We start from the raw sequence: 27,863 nt of genomic DNA, 5'->3' as shown, positions 1-27,863 counted from the left end.
CTTCGTAAACGGACTAGGCGGGACCACGCTCGAGGAGGCCTCGTACAATTAGTAGAAACCTACGTCCGTCAACTCTCGCCCAAAGAGAAAAGCGGAAGAAGGGTTTTACCGCTCTTCATTTGAACTTTGTGGCGGGAGAAAGTCACAAGAGAAAGATTTCTTGGTCCATTTTGAAACGATGAAACTATTAAAACTGTGCCTCACGCTATTTCTCCCTAAGTCTTTGGTGAAGGAGATGTCTTTATCCAAAGGCTGGTAGCTAATCCAATAATTTCAAAATGTTGCCCGCAGTATCCCGGAGCCTGTAAAGAGGGGTGGGACAATCCTGTTCATATATTGTATATCCTCCAGTGTGTTGAAGAGCTCATGCAAAAGAACTTACCTACACGGTCTCTTCCATCCCAAACCATTGCAACAAATTGCCTGCTACTAAACTACCGTCACATCACTTGACAGCAAACATTTTTCAAGCATTTCTCTGAAAGACGAAATCTCACCTTTAGGAGGAAGACCTAAAAACCTAAACCTCAGGCACACACTGCACACTGCCGAACTGCATTTACGCAGCTTCCAATTCTGAGTGGAACTAGTAGCAGAGGAGAGTGTAAACAGCTGAAAGCCTTGGATTATCCAAATAATGGGCTTTTCAATATTTTCCTCCTCCAAACCTGTCACTAAAGTGAACATTAACATTTGTAGTTTTATTTTTTCCTTTTCCTTATTAGGGGCAGGAAGAGGAAAAAAATAATAAAAAATAAAAAAATAAAAAATAAAGCTTCTACTGAGCTATAGCAAGGTTAATATGAGGAAAAGGAATGTTATTTTGTAAACAAATACATACATTACGGCATAGAATGAAAAACATTTTGAGTGATTCTCACTGTTATATAAGTAACTGCATGTCCAATGCATAAAATTTAGACAATACATAGAAGCAAAAAAAGAAAAATTATCTCCAGAGAAGTCATTAGTTACTTTGTTTAAAATCGTCATCTATCTAAATGTGTATATTTAGGTATAGATGGAATTGTGTTTTAATCTCAAAATATATCTTGAATTGCTTTCCTTGTCAATGAATACATAGGCACATCATCAAACACTGAGTGATTCTTTGAAAATTAAAAAAATAGGTAATATCACATGGCAAAAAAAATTTGGACAACACAGAGGGCTGCTTAGTGAAAAATATACAGAATGTTTCTAAAAGGTTCTGAGAGTATATTCATTCATGATCCACCTAGTGGCCATGTTTACTAATTATAAGAGAAAGAATAAACACACAAGCAAGAAGGTTATAGTCTTGTCTCCAACTTCCAAAAGTTCTATATAGTTAGAGGAGAAAGTTATTGGCTGTATTTCATTTTAGGGGTGAAATTCCCATTTACAACTTTATGGGTGATTACTTAAACACCAACCCCCCGTTGGCTCATTTGTAAAAAGACTGAAAAAAAAAATGCACTAAGTGCCACTTCATAGAAGAGTTGTTGAGATGGATGTCTTTTTTTTTTCCTCCACCAAAAGACAAAACTAATGTGTTCCCCTAAACTACATGATAGTAACTACTTTTATGGACCTGAATGTATAATTTAAATGAAAAATTTGAAAGAACTGTCAAGGTTAAAATATGCCAAAGAAAGTTTACACTTGTGATAAGCCCCATCCCCAGGCTCTGGGGAAAGCCATGAATTTCCCTCTACCATTAGCAGTACCTTCATTCATTCATTTTCTAGTTCATTCGGTCAACAAATATTGGAGTAGCCACTGTCCTACTCCAGGAGAGGAATGTGAAAGCAATGGACTCGTAGGTGGTTTCTGAATTTGTGGCAATGTTCTAGTCTTTAACCACGGGTGGATATGTGATGTTCTTTTCCTCTGACTTAAAAAAAATTGCACATATATATTTTATACACTGCTGTACTGTGATACATATCACAATAAAGATAAGAAAAACATTATTTTGTATCTGAACTCTGTAGCAACTTCAGTGGAAACGCTTGCCCAATCCGGGGATACTGCCTGTGAATCATGTTCTCTTGTGTCTGGAGCTTTGTGGAAAGTCTGAGAAATTTGGATCTAGAGTGGGAGAGGGAGACATTCCCAGGGAGGGAGACGGTGTAAAGAAACGGAGGAGCAGCTGATAACCTGGTGAAATAAAAGTCTGAGTAGAGGGCTTCCCTGGTGGCGCAGTGGTTGAGAGTCCGCCTGCCGATGCAGGGGACACGGGTTCGTGCCCCGGTCCAGCAGATCCCACATGCCACGTAGCGGCTAGGCCTGTGAGCCATGGCCGCTTGAGCCTGCGCGTCCGGAGCCTGTGCTCCACAACGGGAGAGGCCACAACAGTGAGAGGCCCGCATACCGCAAACAAACAAAAAGTCTGAGTAGAGGAAATTACCCCCAGGATGTTGATAAAAGAGAAGGAAGGGAGAGAAAGAATATAGGGTGGAGTGACCTACCTTCGCAACCCACTTTAGACTAAACAATGCCCTTAGGGCTGGGTTTCTGAACTCCTGTGCTATTGATATCTGGGCCGGATAATCTTTGTTGTAGGGGGCTGTCCTGTGCCTTGTAGGATGTTGAGAAGCTTCTATCCACTAGATGCCAGTGGCATGTCCACCCCACCCCACCTCCCCTGAGTTGTGACAGCCGAAAATGTCTTTAGACATTGTCAAATGTCCCCCGAAGGGCAAAACAACCCCTGGTTGTGATACATAAGGGAAATCTTTCACAAATGTTAAGTAACACATGTGGTCCCTGCTCTTTAGACCAGAAAAAGCCCTACCTTTAACACAGGGCCTCCTGGAGGGCTCATATGCACAGCAATCATCAATGATCTCCTGCAACTGTGAAGGGCAATCTTTATCCACTGGCTCCTGGTGCCGGTCCACAGCCACCAGCTGGTAGATCTTCTTGCAATCACAGCCTAGCATGGAAATGATAGGATGGGAGGCTTAAAAATTTCTCTGGCACACACACATCTCTCTGGATGCTGATGGCTGGCAACGGAACTAGGGACTTTGAGAACTGAAGAAACAGGAGCTTCCAATGACCCCAATGACAAGCGCAGGCGATGCCCACATTGAAGAACAAAGCGCCCAGGACAGCACTGATGGGAATCTCTAGTCTCTTGGAAGGCGACCTAATCCCAGCACCATCTGAGTCAACTTTCACACTGGTTACCTTCAAATGGGCTTTTCCCAGTGGCAATTTCCCAGAGGACGATTCCTAAAGCTAAAAGAGAACCAAGAAACTGAACAACCATAACAAGTTTCCCTTTTCCCATGCCCCTCTAGCCATTTCCAGAAAACACAGTGGATTTTCTTTTTTTCTTTTTGGCCCTGCTGAGCAGCTTGTGGAATCTCAGTTCCCCAATCAGGGATTGAACCTGGGCCACGGCAGTGAAAGCACAGAGTCCTAACCACTGGACCACCAGGGAAGTCCTCACAGTGAATTTTCTGATTACCACCCAATTCCATTCAACAGAGTTAAGGTGCTCCTCCCTACTGGCATTTGACTTGGACTTTCTTGTCCCGTTCATCTGAGTTAGAACTTGCATGAGAACATAAACATACCTGTATATTTCAGCTTTTATGTCATATTTATTATACACATTTTCCAGTCTCTGAGGTGAGATGTATGTGGCAGAATTGACTCTCTCTGCTTCTTTTCCTTTAGTTGATCAGCTGACGGAAGTCTGTGTTTTGCTCAACTCAAATCCTGCAAGCTAGATAGAGAATGACTCAGGGACAGAAAGAAACAGCACCATCTCGGCTGGGGGATAGAGGGAAGGGGTTGGTGCTACACATGATTCTCAGGAGATGGTCTTTTTCCTTTGGGATGTATTTCCAGTGGTGTCTTCTGGCTCTGTGGCTACTCTCCTGGCTGGCATCCTGGGTTCAATTTATTATGGTGTAACAACCAAGAGAAACACAAAGAGGTTTCTTCTCTATAAAATGGGGCATGAGGGTTACTTGAGGTGATGGCTATAAAGCACCTGTAAGACTTGGTATGTTGTTGTTCTAGTGTTACTATATCAGATACAGGGCTTTCTCAGTTGACGACTCAGCTCCACTGAGTGAGGGTGGACAGGGGTGCCTGGAGTCACTGATGGCTCATTTTCTCTCAGAAGCAGACAAGAAAAACACACAAGAAACCAACACAGGGGTATCCTCTCTGTTGTATCTGAACCTATAGGCAGGCTGTTACCCCACTGACCCTGCACGGTCAATGCCATGCTCTTAAAGAAGCCACAGCTCAAGTCATGGTAGTGTGCATTCTCCTTGGTCCATGCACATCTGTCAGCAGCACCATCCATGTGCAGAGGGCTGCCAGCCCTAAATGCAGCCAGGGATCCAAAACTAGGGGCAAGGTTAGGAAAAGGATTAGACACTTAGGTGGCTCCTTCCCCCTTCATTCACATGTTCAGTGAGCACTGACATCCTCTGACATCTGGCTCCACGCTAGCCACCAGGGGTGAAAGGCTGAACAGCACATGTTACAGTCAGGTGTGAGAAGGACCGTGCTTTGTGAACACTTATATTACACCAGCTACGGGGAAAGACATCTGAAAGGCAGAAAAGACCCGTCTTCTGTTATTCAGAGAAAGGTATCCGTGGATGACAGAGAAAATATTCTTTTAGCATTTGGGAACTGTGGACCTCGAGTTAACAGAACCCTTTTCTCTTCCATAGAAGAACCTGAATTTCAGTGGACCTTTTAGCTCTATTCCCCTGGGAAACTGACAAAAGCTGACTGTTACCTATGCTCCTAAGTAATATTGCTGCTGATTTAAAAATGATGGGTGATTAGTAAGTTGTTTATGGACAAGAGGTCGGGGGGATGGGGACTATAAAGAGCTATAGGGGGACTTCCCTGGTGGTCCAGTGGTAAAGAATCCGCCTTCCAATGCAGGGGACACGGGTTCAATCCCTGGTCGGGGAACTAAGATCCCACATGCCCTGGGGTAACTAAGCTGGCACACCACAACTACTGAGCCTTTGCACCTCAACTAGAGAGCCCATGTGCCACAACTAGAGAGCCCACACACCGCAACTAGAGAGAAGCCTATGTGCCACAAGGAAGAGCCTGCGTGCCACAGTGAAAGATCCTGCACGCCTCAACGAAGATCCCATGTGCCGCAACTAAGACCCGACGCACCCCAAAAAGTAAAGAAAATAAATAAATAAATCTAAAAAAAAGAAAGAATATTGACCCCTGTGAGTCGTGAGGCTTCTAAGCCTGGATGGCCCCGCACCCGCCCGAGGGGAGCCTCTTTCTGTCGCACCTGGGATGAGGGTGAGGAGAATATCTCCTGGAGGATTGTGGGGACAGGTGTGGTGTCTCCGGCTGGAGAGAAGGATTTGATGCTGCCCTGCTGGCAAGCTGTGTTGCGTGATACCCTTCTAATTGCCTCCAGGTGCCAAGTGTGGGCTATGGCTGGCCTGTGAGTCTGAATGCCTACCTGGGCTTAAGAAGATCCCCTCATGGGTGTTGCAGGGACACAGAAGTGGTGTCCAGGCATCTAAGGGGAAATGGCTCTTAGCCCATCCCTGCTGAGGGCCTGAGAACTGGTGGACGACGGGCATCAGAAGAGCAGGCAGGACTGAGTCTGTCCTGTGGTGGGTACACGGGAAGCTGTCCAGGCAGGGGAAGAGTTGAACTCAGTTCTAAGGTGAAGGCAGAGAAACGAGCAGGCACAGGCCTCTGGGAAACGTGCGTCCCTCTCCCAGCACCAAACAGTCACACAGGTCGAACTCAAAGGGCCCCTAGAAGGCCACACTCACCTTCACATTGCAGTCTTTAGTTACCAGGAAGCTCGTGCTGCTGATGTTTCTGTGGACTTCTGCAGGTGTTTCCGAATGGTGCAGCCTGACACGACCAAAGGCAGGGAACATTAGTGACCTTTGCACAGACTTTGCTATCCACGGGTGGGTAGGTGGGAAAACCAGGATGCAGAGGAGAGATTTGACAATTGTGAGCTGTACGCCTCTGTGGTGCTCTGCCTGGGAAGCACGGAGCAAAGCAAAGGGATCAGAGGCATGGCTGGATGGTTGGACCATACCTAGGACCCTTCTGGTTGAAACAGAATGTGAAGCTGGGGTTCCTGCCAACTTAGTAAGTGGTAAGTGTTTTGGATTAATGGAGCCCCTGCCTCCCAGTTTGGGGTGTTATCACAGAGTTGGCCTTAGGTTGGGTTCTCCCAGAAGCAGATCATGAGCCATGGATTTGGGTACAAGTGATTGATTAAGAAGGTATTCCCAGGAGAAACCAGGTGAGAGAGTAGAGGAAGCAGGACAGAGAAGGAGAAGAAATCAAGCAAGGGTGTGACTTCAGGTGAAGTTCCAGGCTCAGCCTGACCCCACGGGACCTCTAGAGGATAATTACCCCCTCAGGGTTTGTTCTGCACGAAACAAAGGACCTGGACTTTTGTACTCACACCTGTTGTTCAATGACTGTGGACTGGGTGGGGTGGGGGGAGAGGAACAGGGACAGGGACAGGTGGCTATAAAGCTCCCGGGCACTTTCAGCTCTCAGGGCCAAGGGGCACCAGCGCCCATGGATATTCCTCTGCAGATGGCAGCCATGAGCTATTAGCAGCAAAGTATGCTGAGTGGGGGATGAGTGTGCACAGAAGGTAAAAAGGATCACAGGCCACCTGGATAGGCACTAACAGTGTCTCCTACAGTCCAAAATTACTTCTCATAAAACCCACTAGTGTAGGGAGTCGAGAAGGAATAAACTTTATGATTTCCAAGAAAGAGCTAAGGCAGTATTTTTAAAAGTATGGATAAGTGGTATGCAAAATGACATAGTGAGAAAATTATTCTTCTTTTAATTCCAGTCTTTCCGATTACGCCAAGAAGAAAGTCTCAGTTTGGTGTTGGATGTCTTTAATACCTCCCTAAATCTGCTGACATCTCCCCTGCACAAAGAGAATGCCAGTCTGAATTGCAGACCTTTGGGCAGGAGGCATCATGCAGCCAGAATTTAATAACATTGTTTTGGTTTTATTTGTGGTCACCTATTTGTGATAAGTGATTCTCGTCTTCAATTTATGGTAGTAATAGAAAGTGTCCTTTTTTTAAAAAAAAAACTTATTTAGGTTTTTAAAAAGTGAGCTGATTAAAAGGAAAATATTAAGTAAACAATACTGGCATTATTGTGAATACGGTAATAACCATGTAAGCGGTCTGTGAGTGACTAACCTTTGGGGGCCCTTGGGCTAAAGGAACCATAGACTATGTGTGAGCTTCCAGATAAAATACAAGACACCCAGCTCATTTCTAATTTTGGAAAAATCAATACTTTTTTTAAAAAAAGTATTATGGTTTATATGAAATTCTGTATATCTGAAATTTTAGTAAAAGTATGTCTCATGTAATATCTGGGATATACTTATACTAAAAAATTGTTCATTGCTTATCTGAAATTCAAATTTAACTGGCCATCTTGTATTTTTATTTGTTAAATCTGGTAACCTTAAGACTAAGGCCTGTCCAGTTCCACAACAGCAGCCTGGACGTTAAATTCAACCCTCAGTTCTGGGAGCTGGTGCTCACTGGATTAAGCCACATTTCCCCCTTCTGTCTCAGGTGTTACGATCAGAGTTAAGCAGTAAAACAACTTATGGAAGGGAAGGCTACCTGGGGCTTCTGGCCTCTTCTCTCCTTATCTCTGGGACTATCAGTAAAGAAGACAGACTCATTCCGTTCTTCTTGGTGCCCTCTCCCCCATCTGGTACCTGTATAAGCCTCTGTTTGCCCCCAGGACCAGGATGATGCACTTGGAAGGGTGAGGTCCTTTTCCTGATCTAGCAGTTCCCTCAGGGTCCTGAGCTCACAGTACTCCATGACGATGGATAACTGAGGTGGGGTCACTGATGGAAAGGAGCCAAACACTATGAAGACCCAGCCCCACTCAGAGGGCCTACTCTCTGCGGCCTACTCCACCATCTCTCTACAGAGACAGACTCGCCTCTGCTATGTTTCTCCATCTCCATCTCACGCAGTTTGACTCCTTGAATGGGTCCAATACCCACAGAGTCTTTGTGGGTATTCTTTGTGGCGTCTGGCATGTCGGAATTCTACATTTCCCTTAGTTATTTGAGTAATGTCTCCCAGACTCAACCATCCCAGGAGGGCATACAGTGCTCACGGGGAGCTGAGGAAGAAATGAGGCACAGACTGCAGGGGCTGGTGAGGGGAGCTCAGACAGGAAGTCAAGGGCACGGGCCTGAGATGCAAGAACTGACACACACAGAGTGAGTCAGTCACCTTGGCCGTCACCCAGGAGGATTAACATCACTGGAGGTTTTCCTTTAGACTGGGATTCTATGTTCCAAAGTCAGGTCGCCTGAAGCTGTGGAGAAACTTCCAGAGAGGATAAGATGGGAGTTGCTCTGTCCTCTCTGTAGCAAGAGCAGCAAAACAGAACCAGCAGGAGAGGCCATGCTGTGAGGGAAAATGCAGCCACATTAAAAAAATTAAAGTAAAAATGAACCTGGGAGGGTGGGAGGGAGGGAGATGCATGAGGGAAGGGATGTGGGAACAGATGTATATGTATGACTGATTCACTTTGTTATAAAGCAGAAACTAATTAAAAAAATGAATAAATAAACTTAAAAAAAAAAAAAAAAAATGAACCTGAGGAGTGAGGTTCTTGGTAAAGGGGTAGGTTAATTTAGCTTTTAGATTCACTCTACACTAATGATCAACGTTAGATTCCTTGTTTGGGTCAGCCAGCTTTATAACATTTTATTGCAACAAAACACACCCATCACCCAGGTCAGCATCTGAACAAGCATTTCCTTGGTTCCCAGTGAACCAGCAGGAGGAGATACCGTCGCATTAGTGCAAACCAGCCCTGGGGCTGAAGCCAACTTCAAGCCTTCTCCTGAAAGAAGATGGGAACCTGAATCTTGGGATGTGAAAAAATTAACGTTGATAAAAAAGCACTGTAGATGCCACCCTTTGAGCTGTTCTTTAAAAATGCAATGCATGGGGCTTCCCTGGTGGCGCAGTGGTTGAGAGTCTGTCTGCCGATGCAGGGGATGTGGATTCGTGCCCCAGTCCGGGAAGATCCCACATGCCGCGGAGCGGCTGGGCCCGTGAGCCATGGCTGCTGAGCCTGCGCCTCCGGAGCCTGTGCTCTGCAACGGGAGGGGCCACAGCAGTGAGAGGCCCGCATACCGCAAAAATAAATAAAAAATAATAAATAAATAAATAAATAAATAAAATATGGGAATTAAAAAAAAATGCAATGCAGTAAAACACAGAAGACATATGACAGACCACCAAAAGCATACCGAGTCCTAGAAGCAGCCTTACCTGTTTCATCAGTGCAAATCCCAAACATACGCAGGATGTTGGGGGAATCAAATTTCTTCATGGTTCTGATATCATTATTGAAAGTATGCCTCACTATTCTATGAGAATAGAAAGGGAAATTAGTATTTCAGGATTGGCAGGTCCTTCAGAGAACACTCAGTGTAGTGACCATCTGTGTATATGTGGGGTGTGAGGGATCGTCAGCATCTCCCGGGGTGAGTATAGGTGTATACAACCTGTTCTGAAGAGTCATCTGGTAATTCTTAGTCAATTTAATATATGCATACCCTATGATCAATCAATTCCTCTCCTGGCAATATAGCCCAAAGAAATTCCCATACAGGTCCATAAGGGGATACTTAAGGCAGCATTATTTTTGACGCGGGAAAGTTAGAAACAGGTTGTTTTCCATCCCTGGAAAAAAAGGCAAAATGTGGATCTCCACCATGGACAACAGTCAGAAAGGACTACAAGTACAGTACATGATGCTGAGTGAGAATGGTAAGAAAAGTAGGCAGCAGACATAAAACACTACCATTTGTGAAAATTTTAAATGCACACACATATAATGACAACATACATTTTGCCAGAACACATACAAACAAAACACTTTATTGTCTGTGGAAGGGATGGGAAACTAAGAAACAGGAATAAAAGGAAATACATCTTTTTTTTTCTTCCCGGCCGCACCTTGCAGCTTTCGGGATCTTATTAGTTCCTTGACCAGGGATTGAACCTGGGCCCACGGCAGTGAAAGCACCAAGTCCTAACCACTGGACTGCCAGGGAATTCCCAGGAATACATCTTTAAAAATATCTAAATACATGAATAAATAAGAGAAGTTTCCAGAATTGATGTTGGAAGACATGTCTTTAAGTCTAGACGCTGCTCCTTAATACCGGAGAACAAGTCATTTAACTCTTTGGGGTCTGGGTTCCCCTATATCTAAATATGAAGACAATATGCCTCTCTCCTTGTGGAGTTATAGAGAGGAAGTAACCTGGGGAGTTACAGAGAGAACTCTGCACAACAACTTACCCAATGTCTCTGGCCTGGGGTTTGTTGAATACTTTTATGGCCACTGGAGATTTGCGGTATTTTCCTTCATAAAGTGTGCTGAATTAATTTTCCTTTAGCAGCATCCAATTGGCTTCTGGAAGCTTCTCCTTCTTAATCTCCTTGACTTGATCTTCTGAGAGACCCTTCTTGCGTTTCTGTGGGACTGACATCATCCCTAGGAGAGAAGGTAATAAAGAGTCAATAAGCTGAGGAGGGTGTGTGTCATAAGGGAAGCAGCATCTTAGCAACATGTGAATGGGAAGCCCTACACCGTGAACCAAAGCTGGCCCTGCCTGGAGCTTCTGATTGACTCATCCCAGAAGCAAGGTCCCAGTGCTTCTGGGTGACTGGTACAGACACATCTGGACGGTTAATAGAAATGTCTCATGTACTTCCTTTCCCTCCTCTTCAGATCCTCCCTGTCTCCAGCCTACACCCCCATCTCAACCCATCTCTCTTATCTACTCCCACTGCCACACAGCTTGGCACCTGAGCATTTGGCATCTTGTCGAGTGATTTCAGTTCTAATACGTATATACGTAGTTCAAGCTCAGTAACCCCCCTGCTGTTCTGTGCTCACGTCTCTCTTTTCTCTCCCTTCCTCTAGGCCATGGCTGGGAGCTCCCGGAAGGCAGGGTCTTTCTCTGCATCTTAGTTTTCTCTATGTACTGGCTCCAGCATAAAGCAGAGACTCACAGATGTGTAGAATGGATGAGCATTTTAAATTTGATTTGAATTTCTTCTTGGAAATTCAGCAAATGACTTGAAGCTTTGAAGCTACCTAAAGGAAGTTGTCAGCACTCGGACAGGTGCTAGAAGATATCTGGCTGGTCAAGAAGTTCCCTTCAAAGGCTACTCCAGGGACAGAAGCCTGGGCCAGCCATGAGCACATCCCCAAACCTGTGGGCTGCTTCCAGCCATCCAGCCCAGAAAATGGACAAGGGTCGGGGCGGGGTGGGCTGGAGTTCCTAGTAAACTAATGACTTCCAGTTTGGGGCAGTCAGAAGCAGCAGGGCACGTGATAACTCACAGCTCCTCAAGGTTTCGATGGTTTTCTTTGTGTTGTTTTCCAATTGCCTCAATAAAGTTCCTATGGTTTCATTTTCTGCAAGAAAAAGAGCAGCAGATACTCAAAAATAGAAATGCTCATTAAAAGCACCCGGGAGGGCTTCCCTGGTGGCGCAGTGGTTGAGAGTCCGCCTGCCGATGCAGAGGACACGGGTTAGTGCCCCGGTCCGGGAAGATCCCACATGCCGCAGAGCGGCTAGGCCTGTGAGCCATGGCCGCTGAGCCTGCGCGTCCGGAGCCTGTGCTCTGCAACGGGAGAGGCCACAGCAGTGAGAGGCCCGCGTACCGCAAAGAAAAAAAAAAAAAAAAGCAGCACACCGAGATACCCTTTTTCATCTATCATATTCATTGCAGTAGGAATGATTACTGCTCACGAATATTCACCTCTCCACTTCTAAGCACACAGGAAGTGCCCCGAGGCATGGCTGTGTGCCTTGCTTTGGCCAAGAAATTAAGTGAAAGAGATTTCAGGAAAGTCTGTGTCAACATCAAAGTGCCATAATATTGAAACATCCTGGAAGGAGAACAGCTACCTTGGAGAGTCTCCTGGACTTTCCCTGAATGAGAAATAGACATTTCTTTCTTTAAGACACTGAGTTGTTTGTTTTTTTTTTGAACCATAGTATAATCTAACCTATCCTGATTTATATATTCAGAAATATGTTAAAAAATTGATCATACACTACATAGGGTGGCCAACCATCCTAGTTTTCTCAGGACTGAGGAGTTCTGAGGATATGGGACCTTCAGTGCTCAAACCAGGAAAATCGCAACAGACAATCTCAGACATGGTTAGTAGGAGTGATATTTCTACAACCTGTGTGGAGGGTAATCTGCCAACCTGTATCAAAATTTAAAATGTCCATACTCTTTGACCCAGTAATTAGACCCAGTAACTCTACTTCTAGGAATTTTCCCTAAAGATATCCTGAAATATATACAAAGATGCTCACAACAGGACTATTTACAATAGTGAAAAACTGGACACAACTTAAATGCCCATCAACAGGGAGATGCTTAAATATATCTGGTCCATGTTTACCAAGGAATATGAGACAACTCTATGGGCATATATACAGAAGAATATTCAAGGTTATTTAATGAGAAAAGCAAGAAGGAGAACAGTGTGTTTAGCATGCAACTGATTATACAATAACAACAACAACAACAATAACAACAAACAACAAAATATAAACTTAAATCTCCAGAAGGCTATTCAAGAAACTGGTAAGAGAGCCTGTGTCTTGGAATGGAACCTTGCTGTCAAGGATGAGAGTGGCAGATTTATGTCTCATACTGGGTCCTTTTTGTACCTTTTGAATTTTGTACTACATGAATGTATTACCCAATAAAAATGTTTTTACAAAATTGCAGGAAGTAAATCCTTTCCTCCAAGTTGATGACACCAACGGGCCACTTCCACTAGAAAGTGGACCAATGAAAACTCTGAAGACTAGAAGGCCTGCCCTTTGGCTGGCTCAGCCTCTGCACCGCCCCCAACCTCACTCCAGCCCAATTCCTGACTCTCTTTTTCCTTGGCAGCAGGTACTTGGTTGGGGGATTAAAAATGCCTCACTTTTCCTCATCCAGAAAAGAACCCATTTTGCCCACATATTCCATATCTGGTTTGTCCTGTTTGAGTGTCTCCTGCTGACCTGACTGGGGTCCCTGTGGGGACCAACCTCCACATCAAGGTGGCAGAACAGTTATCCCTCTGAGTTCCATTACCTGGAAGGCTCATCCAAATGTCTTTCACTGTCCCCTTAATTCCTCTCCCTCCACCCACAATCCTAATAAGAGGGAAGGATTTGGAATTCATATCACCAGGATCTGCAAAAGTGTAAAGAGGTCACGGGTCCATCCTTCCCTCTCTTCCCTCTTCTGGTGGTCCCCGGCTCTACTGTCATCCCCCAGTCCAACCCTGCCCGTGTCTAATCCCTTTAGAGCATTGCCCTCTGCCGAGTCCAATTCGAGCCACTCTAATTCAAGCCACTGTCATCTCTTACCTAGCCTCTAAAGTGGTCTCCTAACTGGGCTCATACTTCCACTCTTTTTTTTTTAACTTAAAAAAAATTAATTACTTTATTTATTTTTGGCTGCACTGGGTTTTCGTTGCTGCACGCAGGCTTTCTCTAGGTGTGGCGAGCAGGGGCTACTCTTCGTTGCAGTGCGTGGGCTTCTCATTGTCGTGGCATCTCTTGTTGTGGAGCACAGGCCCTAGGCGTGCGGGCTTCAGTAGTGTGGCGCACGGGCTCAGTAGTTGTAGCTTGTGGGCTCTAGAGTGCAGGCTCAGTAGTTGTGGTGCACGGGCTTCGTTGCTCCGTGGCATGTGGGATCTTCCCAGACCAGGGCTCGAACCCGTGTCCCCTGCATTGGCAGGCAGATTCTTAACCACTGTGCCAGCAGGGAAGTCCCCATACTTCCACTCTTGCCTCCTGGGGTTTTCTGAATTATTGTTCCCAATTCGTCACTCCCACGTAGTAGTATTATACATCCACACTCTGGCCACAGCCTCATAGTGGGCACCCCACCCTCCCTGTCCCTTCATGTTGGGCTTGCCCGTATGACTTGCTTTGGATGCTAACGGATGTGATACAAATAGAGTCTTGAAATGTGCTGGCACTGTTGAGCTTCCCTTCTTGCCATTCTACCTCGGAAAGAACATTCTCCAGGTACTCATTGCTGCTTCAGCCTTGGCTCCAGAATGAGACACGTGGCACAGACCCAAATTGGACCTGGTGCCTAAAGGCCAGCACAGCCAAGCCTACATGAGATCAGGAGAACCCCAGCAGATCCATAGATCTGTGAGCAAGAGAATTAATGATTATTGTTTTAAGCCTCTGAGTTCTGGTATGGTTTGTTATGCAGCATTAGTGCAGCAGTAATTGACTAATACATATCCATTTGCCATATAGCAGCCTGGGTGATTTTCTTTTCATACAAATCAAATCATGACAGGCCCACATTTAAGGATCTACTTTCACTGACTTCTAATGACTCAGAAAAGAATCTAAAAAATTTTTTTTTTTTTTTTGTGGTACGCGGGCCTCTCACTGTTGTGGCCTTTCCCGCTGTGGAGCACAGGCTCCGGACGCGCAGGCTCAGTGGCCATGGCTCACGGGCCCAGGCACTCCACAGCATGTGGCATCTTCCTGGACGGGGGCACGAACCCATGTCCCCTGCATCAGTAGGCAGACTCTCAACCACTGAGCCACCAGGGAAGCCCTCAAGTACTTTTTTTTTTTTTTTTTTTTTTTTTTTTTGCGGTACGCAGGCCTCTCACCGCTGCGGCCTCTCCCGTTGCGGAGCACAGGCTCCAGACGCACAGGCCCAGCGGCCATGGCTCACGGGCCCAGCCGCTCCGCGGCATGTGGGATCCTCCCGGACCGGGGCACGAACCCGTGTCCCCTGCATCGGCAGGCGGACCCCCAACCACTGCGCCACCAGGGATCTCAAGTACTTTTAAACAAAGTTAATCTCAACAGTTCTATTCCAAGAAGGTAATTGGTCTGGAGCCCAAATCCGGTTTAAAAGCATGAGTAAGAAACTAGCAGAAGCCAAACCAAATAAGCAACTAATTGATACATTTTTGTTGTTGCCTTAGAGTTATACTAATCTAACAAGAGAAGTAACAGGTATTAGGGCATGCCTAAAAAGACTCAATGGGTCTCAGGCTGCCCAGCTATTCGCAGTTGCTAAGCAGATAGCTTCAAGGCCATTTCTTGGGATTCTTGAGGGCAATAAACTATATACCTTTCTCTGGTCCACGGGAGACAAAGGCAGATGTGAAAATGTTGCCCAAGGAACCTTGAGGATTTCAGCTTCATAGCTCCAAGCTTCAGTTATCTTATTGCCAGCCTCATCAAAAAAGCCATATCTCAGAAACAACCAATCAAAAGATAATCGGAAAAAATATCCCACTCATCAAAGCAACAATTTAAAACAATACATTTCGCAGGAAAAGTGATAACGTGGTATGAGGAAAACCACAGAAAACAAAGCTTCAAGAAATGGAGAGGGACTTCCCTGGAAGAGAAGTGGTTAAGACTCCGTGCTTCCACTGCAGGGAGCTCGGGTTCCATCCCTGGTTGGGGGACTAAGATCTCGCATGCCTCCAGGCGTGGCCACAACAAAAACCAAAAAAACGGAATGGAAAGAACTGTTATTTTTCTGGCTGGGAAGATTAAAAATGACAAACCTGGCAATCCTTTCCAAAGGTAAATCCAATTTAATGCAGCTCCAATAAAACTCGCAATGACACGTTTTGGTACTGAAACTAAATGATCCTCAAGTTCATTTGAAAGAGGAAATGAGTAGGGATAACAAGGATTTTTGTAATAAAAAGGGACTTACCTATAAGATATTAAAATTATAATGACTAAAATTGTTTAGGGCTTATTAAGTATAGGATAAAGATACCAAAAGGATGAAAGGGAATATAAATACATATATACTTTGACTCAACAATGTGAATTTCTAGGAACTTGTGCTGTGGAAAAGCTCATATGTGTACAGATAGTTGGATACTAAGGATGTGCATTGAGGTGCTATTTGTAATATGTAAAACTGCTCACAACCTTGATAAGGATATGTTACTTGCAGAAAAACAAGGAGGGGTAAAGGTCACTAATTTTAAAAGTGAAAAATCTTAAAACGGTAGTAACAATATAAATCCATTGAGAACTCTAATGCCATTTCCTCCTCCCCTCCGAAAAATGCCATCAAGCAACCTTTCCTGATGAGACATTTTGATAAGGTTACTCTCCTTGTGTCTAAAATGGGCCCCCAGAAAAGGAAGAGGGCATTAATCATCAAGATCTGGAATCATCTCCCTTGGCAATGTCCCACTGTCTGGATTTGTCTGTCTGGGGCTGCTTGGCCAATCCTTCTGAGCCGGGTTCCCGAGGCCCTTCCACAACGACCTCCACCCGGAGCCCACCCCTTTGCCGCGCCTTCTTTAGCTGGAAGCAGTCGGAGACACGAGCGGGCGGCTCCACCCTCAGAGCCGAGGAAAGAAAACCAACTCGGTCCTGAGTTCCAGGAAATGGGACCGTGGGTCACCCCCACCTCCCACCGCGGTTCTCCCCTCACTGCCCAGGAATCTGGCTGCGCCCTTCAGCCCCGCCGCCTCCGGGGACCGCGCGCGCCCCGGGACGACTGCCAGACTCACCCTTGTCCCTCCTGAGGGCGTCCAGTCGGTCCTTGCACAGTTCCAGGCAGACACCTCGGCTTCTCTTCTCGGACGACTGCCTTCCTCCCGGGCGAGAAGTCTGCGAACGCGAGACCCTGGGGAAAGTGCCGAGTCCCCGCGCCTCCTGCCCTCGGTGCCCGTGCCGCGCGCCCTGCGCTCCGCTGGCGGAGCGGGACTCACCCGACGCCGGCTGCCACAGGCCGGATGTGTCCCTTCGAAGTCAAGCGACGTTCGGCTCACGGCCCCTGAGCCCGGCCCCTCCACGTGTCCCCAAATCAGCTTTATCGGTGGCTGTTTTTGCCCTGAGCCAGCTAAAGGACTGGGTGTCGGACAGGGAAGTCTGACCCACCTTCTCGGAGCTTTCACAGGGCTCTTGTAGCCAAACCCCAGGCTCAGGGTGCATTGGTTCCCTAGAACCTCTTTCCATCTGGTTCAGAGCGAAGGATCCTTCCTTCCTCCTGGTATTCTCCCCTTGCCCTTTCCACACTCCCCCACCTTCCCCAAATTTCTCAGTAATTATTTACAGAGTACTCCTGGGGCCAGGCCCTCTGCTTGGGGCCGGAGATTCATAAAAGAATAAGGTCCCAGGAAACAATTATAGCCAGGACACAGTATGGGAAAGATTAGATGAGCAAAAAACAGAGCTAGAGAGAAGGTGCTTGTGTCTGCTTCTCGGTGCTTGAAAATATTGGGGTTGGGGGAAGGGAGTTAAGGAAGAGACACACTTAAGCTGGGGTTGGGGGGAGGGTTTGGAAATCAACTTCCTCCTCTAAGGTCATTGCAGAGCTTTCTGTTTTGGTACGAGTCATGTCTTATTACAGTTAGCTGTGTCCCCAGCTAGAAAGTCTGAGGAATGACATTCATTAACTCATCAGGCTGTTTCCTCTAAAAGGACAGAATTGGATTGTATGAGAAGACTTTTTGGATCGGGAAGACCTGGGTAGAGGATGTCTGGGGTGTTTATTCATTTATATTCTCCTGCTATTTTCTCCACCTACTGCATCATCAGTTTTCTTCTTAGGTCAGGTTCCCTAGTAGCAGAGTCTAAAAAAGAGAATCAGGTACATTGTGATTTATTGAAGGAAGGCTCTCAGGATAGAGGGTCGGATAGGGCAGGGTTCTAAGCAAGGATGCGGTCTCAGTGCAGACTAGCTTCAGCCAGATTCCATGCGGAGGTCTGGAGCAAGAAGCTCTGGAGCAAGAGGCAGCTTCTGCTCTGGATAGATCAGAAGTTAGGTCACAAGAAGTCTTAACAAATTGAAGAAGATTGAAATCATACCAAGTATTTTTTCTGACCACAGTGGAATGAAACTAGAAATCAATAGCAGAAGGAAAACTGGAAAATTCATAAATATGTGGAAATTAAACAACTCTTGAGCAACTATCCTGTCAAAAAAGAAATCAAAAGAAAATTAGAAAGTACCTTGAAACAAATGAAACACAACATACCAAAACTTAGGGGATGCAACAAAAGCAGTACTGAGAGGGACGTTCACAGCAATAAATACCTACATAAAAAAGAAGAAAGGGCTTCCCTGGTGGCGCAGTGGTTGAGAGTCTGCCTGCCGATGCAGGGGACACAGGTTCGTGCCCTGGTCCGGGAAGATCCCACATGCCACAGAGTGGCTGGGCCCGTGAGCCATGGCTGCTGAGCCTGCGCATCCGGAGCCTGTGCTCCGCAACGGGAGAGGCCACAACAGTGAGAGGCCCGCGTACCTCAAAAAAAAAAAAAAAGAAAGAAAGAAAGATCTCAAATAAACAACCAAACTTTACACTTCAAGGAACCAGAAAAAGAAGAACAAACTAAGCCCAAGGTTAACAGAAGGAAAGAAATAAATATTAGAGCAGAAATAAATGAAATAAAAAACAGAAAAATAATAGGAAAAATCAGTGAAAGTTTATTTTTTTAAAGGTAAACTCTACAAACCCTTAGCTACACTAAGAAAAAAAGAGAGAAAATTCAAATAAAAAGAATGACAAATAAAAGACATTACAACTGATGTCACAGAAATAAAAAGGATCAAAAGACACTGTAATTCCCTGGAGGTCCAGGGACTGGGATTCCAGGCCTTCAGTGCCAGGGGCCTGGGTTTGATCCCTGGTTGGGGAACTAATATCCCACAAAGCCCTGCAGCATGAGTAAAAAAAAAAAAAGAGAGAGAGAGAGAGAGAGAGATTGTGATGAACAATTATATACCAACAAACTGGGTAACCTAGAAGAAACAGATAAATTCCTAGAAACATACAGCCTACCAGGATTAAATCATGAAGAAATAGAAAGTCTGAACAGACCTATAATTAGTAATGGAGACTGAATCAGTAATCAAAAACCTCCCAACAAAGAAAAGCCCAGGGCCAGATGGCTTCACTAGTGAATTGTACAAAACATTTAAAAATGAATTAGTACCAATCCTTGTTAAACTCTTGCAAAAAATTGAAGAGGAGAGAACACTTCGAAGCTCATTTTATAAGCTCAGCATTACCCTGATACCAAAGCCAGACAAAGATATAAGAAAAGTACAGGCCAACACCCCTGCTGAATATAGATACAACAATCCTTAAAAAATACTAGCAAACCAAATCCAGCAACACATTAAAAGGATCATACACCATGACCAAGTAGGATTTATTCCTAGGATGCAAGAATGGTTCAACATATGAAAATCAATTAATGTGATACACCACAGTAACAGAATAAAGGATAAAAACATATGATCATCTCAATAGGTGCAGAAAAAGTATTTCACAAAATTCAACACTCTTTAATGATTAAAGACTCTCAACAAATTAGGAATAGGAGGAAATTATCTCAACATCACTAAGGCCATATATTACAAGCTCACAGCTAACGTCATTCTCAATGGTGAAAAACTGAATGCTTTTCCTCCAAGATCAGGAACAAGGCAAGGATGTCAACTCTCACCAGCTCTATTCAATATAATAATAGAAGTCCTAGCCAGAGCAATTAGGCAAGAAAAAGAAAGAAAAGACATCAAAATAGGAAAGAAAGAAGTAAAGTTGTACCTGTTTGCAGATTACATGGAAAACTATAGAAACTATAGAAAACTCTAAAGATGCCATTTAAAAAGCCCACAAAACTGTTAGAATAAATGAATTCAGTGAAGTTGCAGGATACAAAATCAATGTAAAAAATCAGTTGTGTTTCTATACACCAACAACAAATTATCTGAAAAGGAAATTAGGAAAACAATGCCATTTTCAATAGCACCAAAAAGAATAAAATACTTAGGAATAATAAATCAACTAGGGAGGTAAAAGACTTATACACTGAAAACTACAAAACACTGATGAAGGAAATTAAACAATATACAAATAAATGGAAAGACCAGTGTTCATGGATTGGAAGACTTAATATTGTTAAAATGAGCATCTACCCAATGCAGTCTACAGATTCAATGCAATTCCTATGAAACTCCCAATGTCATTTTATAGAGAAATAGAAAAACAATTCTAAAATTAATATGGAGGGACTTCCCTGGTGGTCCAGTGGTTAAGACTCCATGCTTCCACTGCAAGGGGTGCAGGTTCAATCCCTGGTTGGGGAACTAAGATTCCTCATGCTGCATTAAATTAAATTAAATTAATATGGAAACACAAAAGATCATAAATAGCCAAATCATTCTTTTTTTAATTTATTTATTTATTTATTTTTGGCTGCATTGGGTCTTCATTGCTGCATGTGGGCTTTCTCTAGTTGTGGTGAGTGGGGGCTACTCTTCATTGTGGTGCACTGGCTTCTCGTTGCGGTGGCTTCTCTTTTTGCAGAGCATGGGCTCTAGGTGCATGGGATTCAGTAGTTGTGGCTTGTGGCCTCAAAAACTAATCATTAGGGAAATGCAAATCAAAACCACAATGAAATATCATCTCACACCTGTCAAGATGGCTATTATAAAAAAGAAGAAGACAACAAGTGTTGGTGAGGATGTAGAGAAACTGAAACCCTTGCACACTGTTGGAGGGAAAATGGTGCAGTCATTATGGAAATCAGTATGGAGGTTTCTCAAAAGTTAAAAGTAGAACCACCATATGATCCAGCAATCCCACTTTTGGGTATTTAACCACAATAGTTGAAATCAGGATTTCAAAGAAATAGCACATCTATGTTCATTGCAATACTATTCACAATAGCCAAGAAGTGAAAACAACCTAAATGTCCATTAACAGATGAATGGATAAAGTAAATGTGGTATATACCTACAATGGAATAGAATTCAGCCTTAAAAAAGAAGGAAATTCTGCAATATGTAACAACATGGATGAACCTTGAGGATATTATACTAAATGAAATAAGCTGATCACAGAAAGACAAATACAGCATGACTCAGCTTATAAGAGGTATCTAAAACAGTCAAATTCATAGAATCAAAAAGAGGAATGGTGGTTCCCAGAGGCTGGGGGAGGGGGAAATGGGGAGTTACCAGTCATTGAGCATCAAGTTTCAGTCAAGAAAGATGAATAAGCTCCAGAGAACTGCTGTACAACATTGCACCTACAGTCAACAATAATATATTGTACACTTTAAAAACTGTCAACAGTGTAGATCTCATGTTAAGTGTTCTTTCCATAACAATAAAAAAAGAAATAAAAGGACTGTAAGAGAATATATGAACAATTGTACACCAACCAAGTAGATAACCTAGATGAGATGCACACAAATAACCTAAGTGATTCAAGAAGAAATAGAAAAATTTGAACAGACTTATAACAAGTAAAGAGACTGAATCAGTAATCAAAACCCTCCCCCCAAAATAAAAGGTCGGGCCAGATGATTTCACTGGTGAATTCTATAAAACACTTGAAAATGAATTAACACTAATCCTTCTCAAACTGTTTCAAAAAGATAAATGGAGAGAACACTTCCTAACCCATTTTATGAGGCCAGCATTACCCTGATACCACAAGAAAGAAAACTACAAACCAATACCATTGATGAATATAGATGAAAAAATCCACAACAAAATACTAGAAAACTGAATCCTAAAACACAGTAGTGGATTGTAAGCCTTTATATGACCAAATGAGATTTATTCTAGGAATGAAAGTGTGGTTCAACATATGAAATCAATATAATACACCATATTAATAAAACAAAGGAAAACCCCCCACAGGATCATCTCAATTGATGCAGGAACAAATTTTGACAAAATTCAACACCATTTCATGATGAAAACACTCAGCAAACCAGGAATAGAAGGGAATTTCCCCTTGATAAAGGACATTTATGGGGCTTCCCTGGTGGCGTAGTGGTTGAGAGTCCGCCTGCCGATGCAGGGGACACGGGTTCGTGCCCCGGTCCGGGGGGATCCCGCGTGCCGCGGAGCGGCTGGGCCCGTGAGCCATGGCCACTGAGCCTGCACGTCCGGAGCCTGTGCTCAGCAATGGGAGAGGCCACAACAGTGAGAGGCCCACGTACCGCAAAAAAAAAAAAAAGGACATTTATGAAAAACCCACAGCTAACATCATATCTAATGGTGAAAGACTGAATGCTTTCTCCCTAAGATCAGGAATAAGAGAAGGACGCTCAGGTTCCTCAGTGCTGTTCAACATTGTACTGGAAGTTCTAGACAGAACAATTAGTCAAGAAAAAAAAACTTAAGGCATTCAAATTGGATAAGGAGAAGTAAAAATGTCTCTGTTCACTGATGACATAATCTTGTATGTAGAAAACCAAGTATCCAATAAAAATTTTACTAGAGCTAATGAAGGAATTCAGCAGAGTTGCAGGATATGAGATTAACACAAAAATCAGTTGTGTGTCTATACACCAGCAATGAAAAATACAAAAAAGGAAATTATGAAAACAATTCCAATGACAATAGCAGCCAAAAGAATAAAATATTTGGGAATAAATATAACCAAGTAGGTGAAAAGACTTGTACACTGAAAACTACAAACCATTGCTGAAGTAAATTAAAGAGTTCCAGGTATAAACACCTGGACCGCCAGTCTCTTGCCAATGCCTGTATGTGCAGAACTGGCAGTCAATATGCAGAAGAACACACTGATGCAGTTCACACAGATCAGCCTCACAGGGTACTGAGAGGGATGGGAAAGAAGGGGAGAGTGAACCCGGAGAGTAAATGGCAAGTTTCTAGCCCACCTCATAATTCCTGTGTCTCACGTCTTTGTTGGTGTATTTGTTGCATGTTGTTTCTATCAGCATTTACTCACGGTGCCTTCTTTGCCTGTGTGTTTTGTTTTGTTTTTATTGTGAGCTTATAGTCCTTGGAATTTTATCTGTGGGAATTTTTTGAGGCCTGGATTGAAGCTACATATTTTTCCACCAACATTTGTAAGTGCTTCTCCTGAGAGCCTTGTGGCTCCACCTGTCAGGAATATTTTACACTAAAATTTTGACTTGAGGTGTTTCAAACCACACAGTTTATGTGAATCCAGGCTTCAGACCACCATGAGGGCTATGTTTGTGGTTCTATATTCTCAAAAGAGCTTTTTCTCCTCTCCATGAAGGTAATTTTACCTGCAGTGCCCTGGGAAGGTGGTTTTACTTCTGGTTCGCTCTTCCACTGCAGATCTAGCCTTTTGGGGTCTGTAGCAAACATGTCTGGGATCCTTGTCATATCCCCTCAGTCCACCTCTGGTCTTAACCTCAGTTGTGGTGGAAGGTTCTGTGGGAACTCAGCCACAGTTCTGGTGGATAGTTCCTAGCAAGCTCACACTCAGCTTGTACTGACTGCATCCCACTTCAATTGCACACATCTGTCTTTCTGCTTTTGTTCCAGGACCTTTGTCAAAGCCAAGGAATCTGGTTGCGTTGCATCCTGGGACAGCAGATCAGTGAGAAGGGTGTTGACACCAATGCTCAACCAATAGGAGAGGAAGCTGTGGGTAAATGTTCCAGCCTCTTGTCCTTTAGGTGGACAATTCTGGCAGGTATTCTGTCTGCTTCTCAAGATGCCCCTGTGGAATCTGTAGGAGAACCTCACCTGCTCATTCTTATTTGGCTCCCCCACTGTCTAATCTTTCCCAATTTCTCACTCTTTATTTCTGCAATTGCCTCCCAAATAAACTACATGCATCCATGTTCTTGTTTTAAGGTTTGCTTTTTAGGGAACCTAAATGAAGACAGCCCCCTACCTTCACGCTTTTGCCAAAATGATAGTTTTTCTTCTTTTTCTTATCACTCCTTCTTCCCCCTCCCCCACTATAAGCTAATAAGGTGTCTGGGATGGAGTGCAGTTGAGACTCTTGGCATTTTCCGAATTTCACATTCACCCTGTAGCATCCTTAATAGATAACAGTTATTCATTGTGCAGTTATTACCTCATTGTAAAGAAATCTCCATCTTTTTTTGCAATCATATCTTTATAGAAAGTTAGAACTGGAAAGTTCATATGTATAGTTCCAGCTTCCTCTCAAAAACAGTAGATGACACAAAACAGTAAGTTAAGAGAACAGGTAAGGTGGAAAAGGGATGGAATTTTACAATCAACAGACATCTGATTTCCAGTCATAAGAGGGCAGAGCCGCATGCTGTCACCAGAGGGCAGCAGAGGCCAGGGGACCGGTGGAAAACCAAAGCCCAAACAATGTAACCTGCCAGAGATATGACAGAGACAAAGACTAACATTTATTGGGGCCTGTTACAAGTTAGGCTTTGCGCTGAGCACAATTAGAAACAGTACAAAGTTCAAAGACAGAGATGGGAGGCTAGAGCCAATGCAGGAGTGGAACGGAGTCAAGCTAAGAGGGTGGTTCTTCAGGTCAGCGGGGAAACGCCCAAAGACAGCGTGTCTGGAGGTAGAGCGATGCCAGAAATAAAGATAACGGCTATGGCCCCGTCCACTGCCAGGGCAGCTGGGGTGTTGCTAGAGAATCAGGTAAGTTGCTAGGGTCATTGAGAGTCAATCAACCTGCATATTTACTTTACACTGATCAGAATTTAAATGGCCCTTCGCCCACGTAAACATTAAACTTTCTTGATGATTTTTCTGTCTTCTCCCACTACAGAAATAATCACATGCTCCAAGTGTCAGGCTTTTCCATCATGCTAGATGTGCTGGCATCTTGATAATGTCCCTTGCTGGCTTTAGCAACTAATCTTTGACTCCTCCTTGGGTCTCTTGCACTTAAAGATAAAATTCTCTGACTCCAGCAGGGACTGCACTGTGAGTGCCAACTGGTTTGAGGTTAAGGGCACTTTCTATATTATTCTCTTCTGTAGGATGGGGCTCATTCTCTCCCTTCCAAGGCCTTGTGGAAATTCCTAACCCCCTGGAAAGTTCTAGCCAGCACAGCAGGAAGCTCTGGGGGAGTCTGTCCAATATTCACTGAGTGGACCTTTTCATTAATAGATTGGCTTGTTTTTTTTTGTTTTCCCCTAAATCTTCTCATTACCATGCTACAAACTCACATAGGTTTTGGCACTTCTTACTAGCTCTGTTTTAATCTTTTTAAAGAATTTTTTTTCCAATTAATTTTTTGCTCAAACTTGCTCATCTTAGACCTGTCTCCGGTAGACTCGCATATTTACAACTAGTTGATCTCTTCCTTTACTCCTGCTTTTTGTTTCTTCCTTCCCCTGGGGAGTGATGCTCCATGGTTGGATTCCCAACAGCATCTAGGGAATGGAGGTTGGATTTCTGCTGCTTTGATGGCCTGATTCCAGGAGCTTGAGGGAGGGTTGGCTCAGACAGGTCGCCCTAACCTTTAGGCTGGGAGCTGCTCTCTCGAGCAGGGAGAGGCAGCGGGAGCGGGGGCCCCTCCACGTGGCCACAGTCTCGCCAACATCAGCTTGCCTCCGCTTTCATTTTTGCCTCCGCATCCTTGTGCAGGCGAATGCAGAGCCCACCTCTGCCGCACCTACTGAATGAGACTCTGAGTGTTGAGGACTTGGATCTGTGGTTTGATAGGTTCCATAGGTGGTTCTGATGTGGTGGCTGGGAAGATATCCTGGGAAACTGTTTCACCCAGACTGAGCTGGCCTGAAGTTCTAGTTCCTACGTTGGGCATTTGTTGCTGGAGCCTTAGAAAAGTCAACTAGAGTCTTAGCTGTGGTCTGATAAATTCCAAAAGAAACACCTCCTCTGTTGTGTACCAAGGCAGTTGGTGGGAGTGACGCCCCCTTATGCCCACCTCCAGGTATAAGCAGTGAGGGGGAGATGCTGTCTGCAGAGAATTGAAAAACAGTAACGAGGGAATTCCCTGGTGGTCCAGTGGTTAGGGCCTCGCGATTTCACTGTGAATGGCGTGGGTTTGATCCCTGGTCGGGGAACTAAGATCCCGCAAGCCCCGAGGCAGTGGCCAAAAAAAACCCCAAACAGTAATAAAATCGAATAAAAGGATAGGGGTTGGTCTGATTTTTATCATCACTATACCCTAGCAAGTCTACACAACCTGGTCAGCGATCGAATAAATACTCCTTCCTGCTCAACCAGCCACACCCCCAAACCCTTCTGCGCCTCCCCAGCCTCGACAAAGTCTGGTGAGTCGCCATCAGCAAGTAACACCTCATCTTTTTTGGTTTCTTTTCCAATGTGTTTATTTTTCAAAATATACAATTTATTTACACCTTTATTTCACAACAGTAGTTTGTATATTTATTCCAAAATCTTTAAATAACCCCGCAGTAAACAGTACAAATCACAGGATCGGTCAAACTGCTTCCCTTTAGCCTTTACACACATAGAGTTTTTAAAAAGTTTCAAGTAGTAATGGTTTGTGGGTAAGAAGGGAACAAAAATAAGACAAAAACGTTTTTACATAAGCTCGACATGTAGGATTAGAAAGGTCTGGGGCAGCTACTTGGTCTGGGGCCCGACTAAGAGTATTTATATAGTTTATAAATAAGACCCTCTTATGAGCAGCGAGGGTTTTGGTTATGAGGAAGAAAGGGTGGGAACCTCATCCGCTGGGGTGGGAGGGGCTGGGAGATAAGGCACCGCATCAAGGCTTCTTCTTGGCTTAAGGAGGCACTGGCTGGAAGGGTCCTGAGTGAGGCGGGCAGGGGCCCACTTATGCCAGGTGGAGGTCGAGAATGGCTGGGGACAGGATAGGGGTCCCATCCATGGAGAGGTCTCTTTAGCCTTCCTTGGGGAAAAGCTTTGTGATTCTGGAGGCGGAGAGATGGCTAGAGCAGCTGGTGCTTCCTAAAGAAAGGGGCGTGGGCTCCCTCCAGCCTTGAGACCCGCAACAGCTATTCTCGGCCCACCTGCACAGACAGGTGAGGGCCAGGCGTGTGGGTGATGGATGTGTCACAGCCCGAGGCACCTGGTGATGCAGCTGGCATTTGTCATTGGCAGGGGACAAAGGTGCCGCCCCAGGATTGGGGATGGCCTGTAGGAGGCTTCCTGCTTTCTCCTCTTCGGAGAGTGCTTCATCCACCTCTGCGTCCTCCAGTCCTCAGGAGAACAGCCAGAGCCACCACACACTCCCCGGGAACAGAAGGTGGGGAAGACGAGGGTCATGGCCCTACAGACCCCATTCTTCATTGTTAACACTGGCAGCTTCAGGGTGCTAAGACACAGGTGGCACACCAGCTGGTCCCAGGGGTCAGTTGCCTTCACTCCCCTTAGGAAAGTCCCCACTCACCAGGTCCTGAAGCAGTCCTGTGGGCTAAGGCACTGGGCGGGGGTGTGAGTGAAGAGGCTGGGATGCTCCAGGAAAGAGCTAGTCCCTGAGGGCCACTGGGCCACCAAGTGGACGTGACCCTCCTGTGCTGGGTCAGGAGGGCAGTCTTAGGGTTAGCTTCGGCCTTCAGGGTTTCCCCAACACCCTCCACCAAGCCCAAGGGCCGGACAAAGCCTGCACTGCCTGGTCAAGCAAACCTTCTTTGCAGGGTCTGGATGGGGGTAGACTGGGGTAGGGACCACAGCGGGGCTCAGGGCAGGACAACAGGGCTGGGAGTTGTCACTGTATCTTCGGGTGGGGTTCTTCCAGAATAAGGGTGTGGAAAAAGTGATCCCAAACTTTAGTGCTGATGCCAAATCCTAGAGAGGGAGACAAATGGGGAGAAGACGAGGCATTCTTGAAGGAGTCAACTTGCTCGGAAGGGAGCCTAGCTGGGGCTAGCACGTGGGGAAGATTTCAACATCGGTCCCCGATGGCCTTCCCAACTCTCAGGGCCATTCTGGCAGAAGTCAAGAGCAGGGTACCAGTGCTTCTAGACTCCCAAGGATACTGTTGGAATAACCCCAAATTTCTTATCTGCCCTGGCTTCCTGGGAGAGCCTGGCTGCTGCCTGC

At 44.9% G+C, this 27,863-nt stretch overlaps 2 protein-coding genes across 2 annotated transcripts in view; both read right to left on the bottom strand.

The window, feature by feature from the left end:
- Nucleotides 1–48: 48 nt before the first annotated feature.
- On the bottom strand, nucleotides 49–27,086 carry MLKL (mixed lineage kinase domain like pseudokinase; the record flags this gene model as incomplete). Its single annotated transcript, XM_081215996.1, is given in 15 exon segments — nucleotides 49–302; nucleotides 2,780–2,920; nucleotides 3,178–3,223; nucleotides 3,225–3,228; nucleotides 3,570–3,676; nucleotides 3,680–3,721; nucleotides 5,781–5,865; nucleotides 7,739–7,787; nucleotides 7,790–7,873; nucleotides 9,324–9,421; nucleotides 10,362–10,444; nucleotides 10,448–10,557; nucleotides 11,413–11,487; nucleotides 16,621–16,853; nucleotides 26,890–27,086. Coding segments are annotated over 15 exon segments (1,383 nt in total). The 3' UTR covers nucleotides 49–273.
- The window catches only part of FA2H (fatty acid 2-hydroxylase), a 55,184-nt gene continuing 53,491 nt past the window's right edge, over nucleotides 26,171–27,863 (bottom strand). Inside the window, exon 7 of the mRNA XM_081217250.1 lies at nucleotides 26,171–27,608. Within this exon, the coding sequence (XP_081073376.1) occupies nucleotides 27,529–27,608 (80 nt within the window). The 3' untranslated portion in view covers nucleotides 26,171–27,528. The remainder of the gene's footprint in view (nucleotides 27,609–27,863) is intronic.

Source organism: Mesoplodon bidens (assembly GCF_964165515.1).
Source record: "Mesoplodon bidens genome assembly, chromosome: 18".
Taxonomy (NCBI): Eukaryota; Metazoa; Chordata; class Mammalia; order Artiodactyla; family Ziphiidae; genus Mesoplodon; species Mesoplodon bidens.
This window is presented reverse-complemented; position numbering and strand designations above follow the sequence as displayed.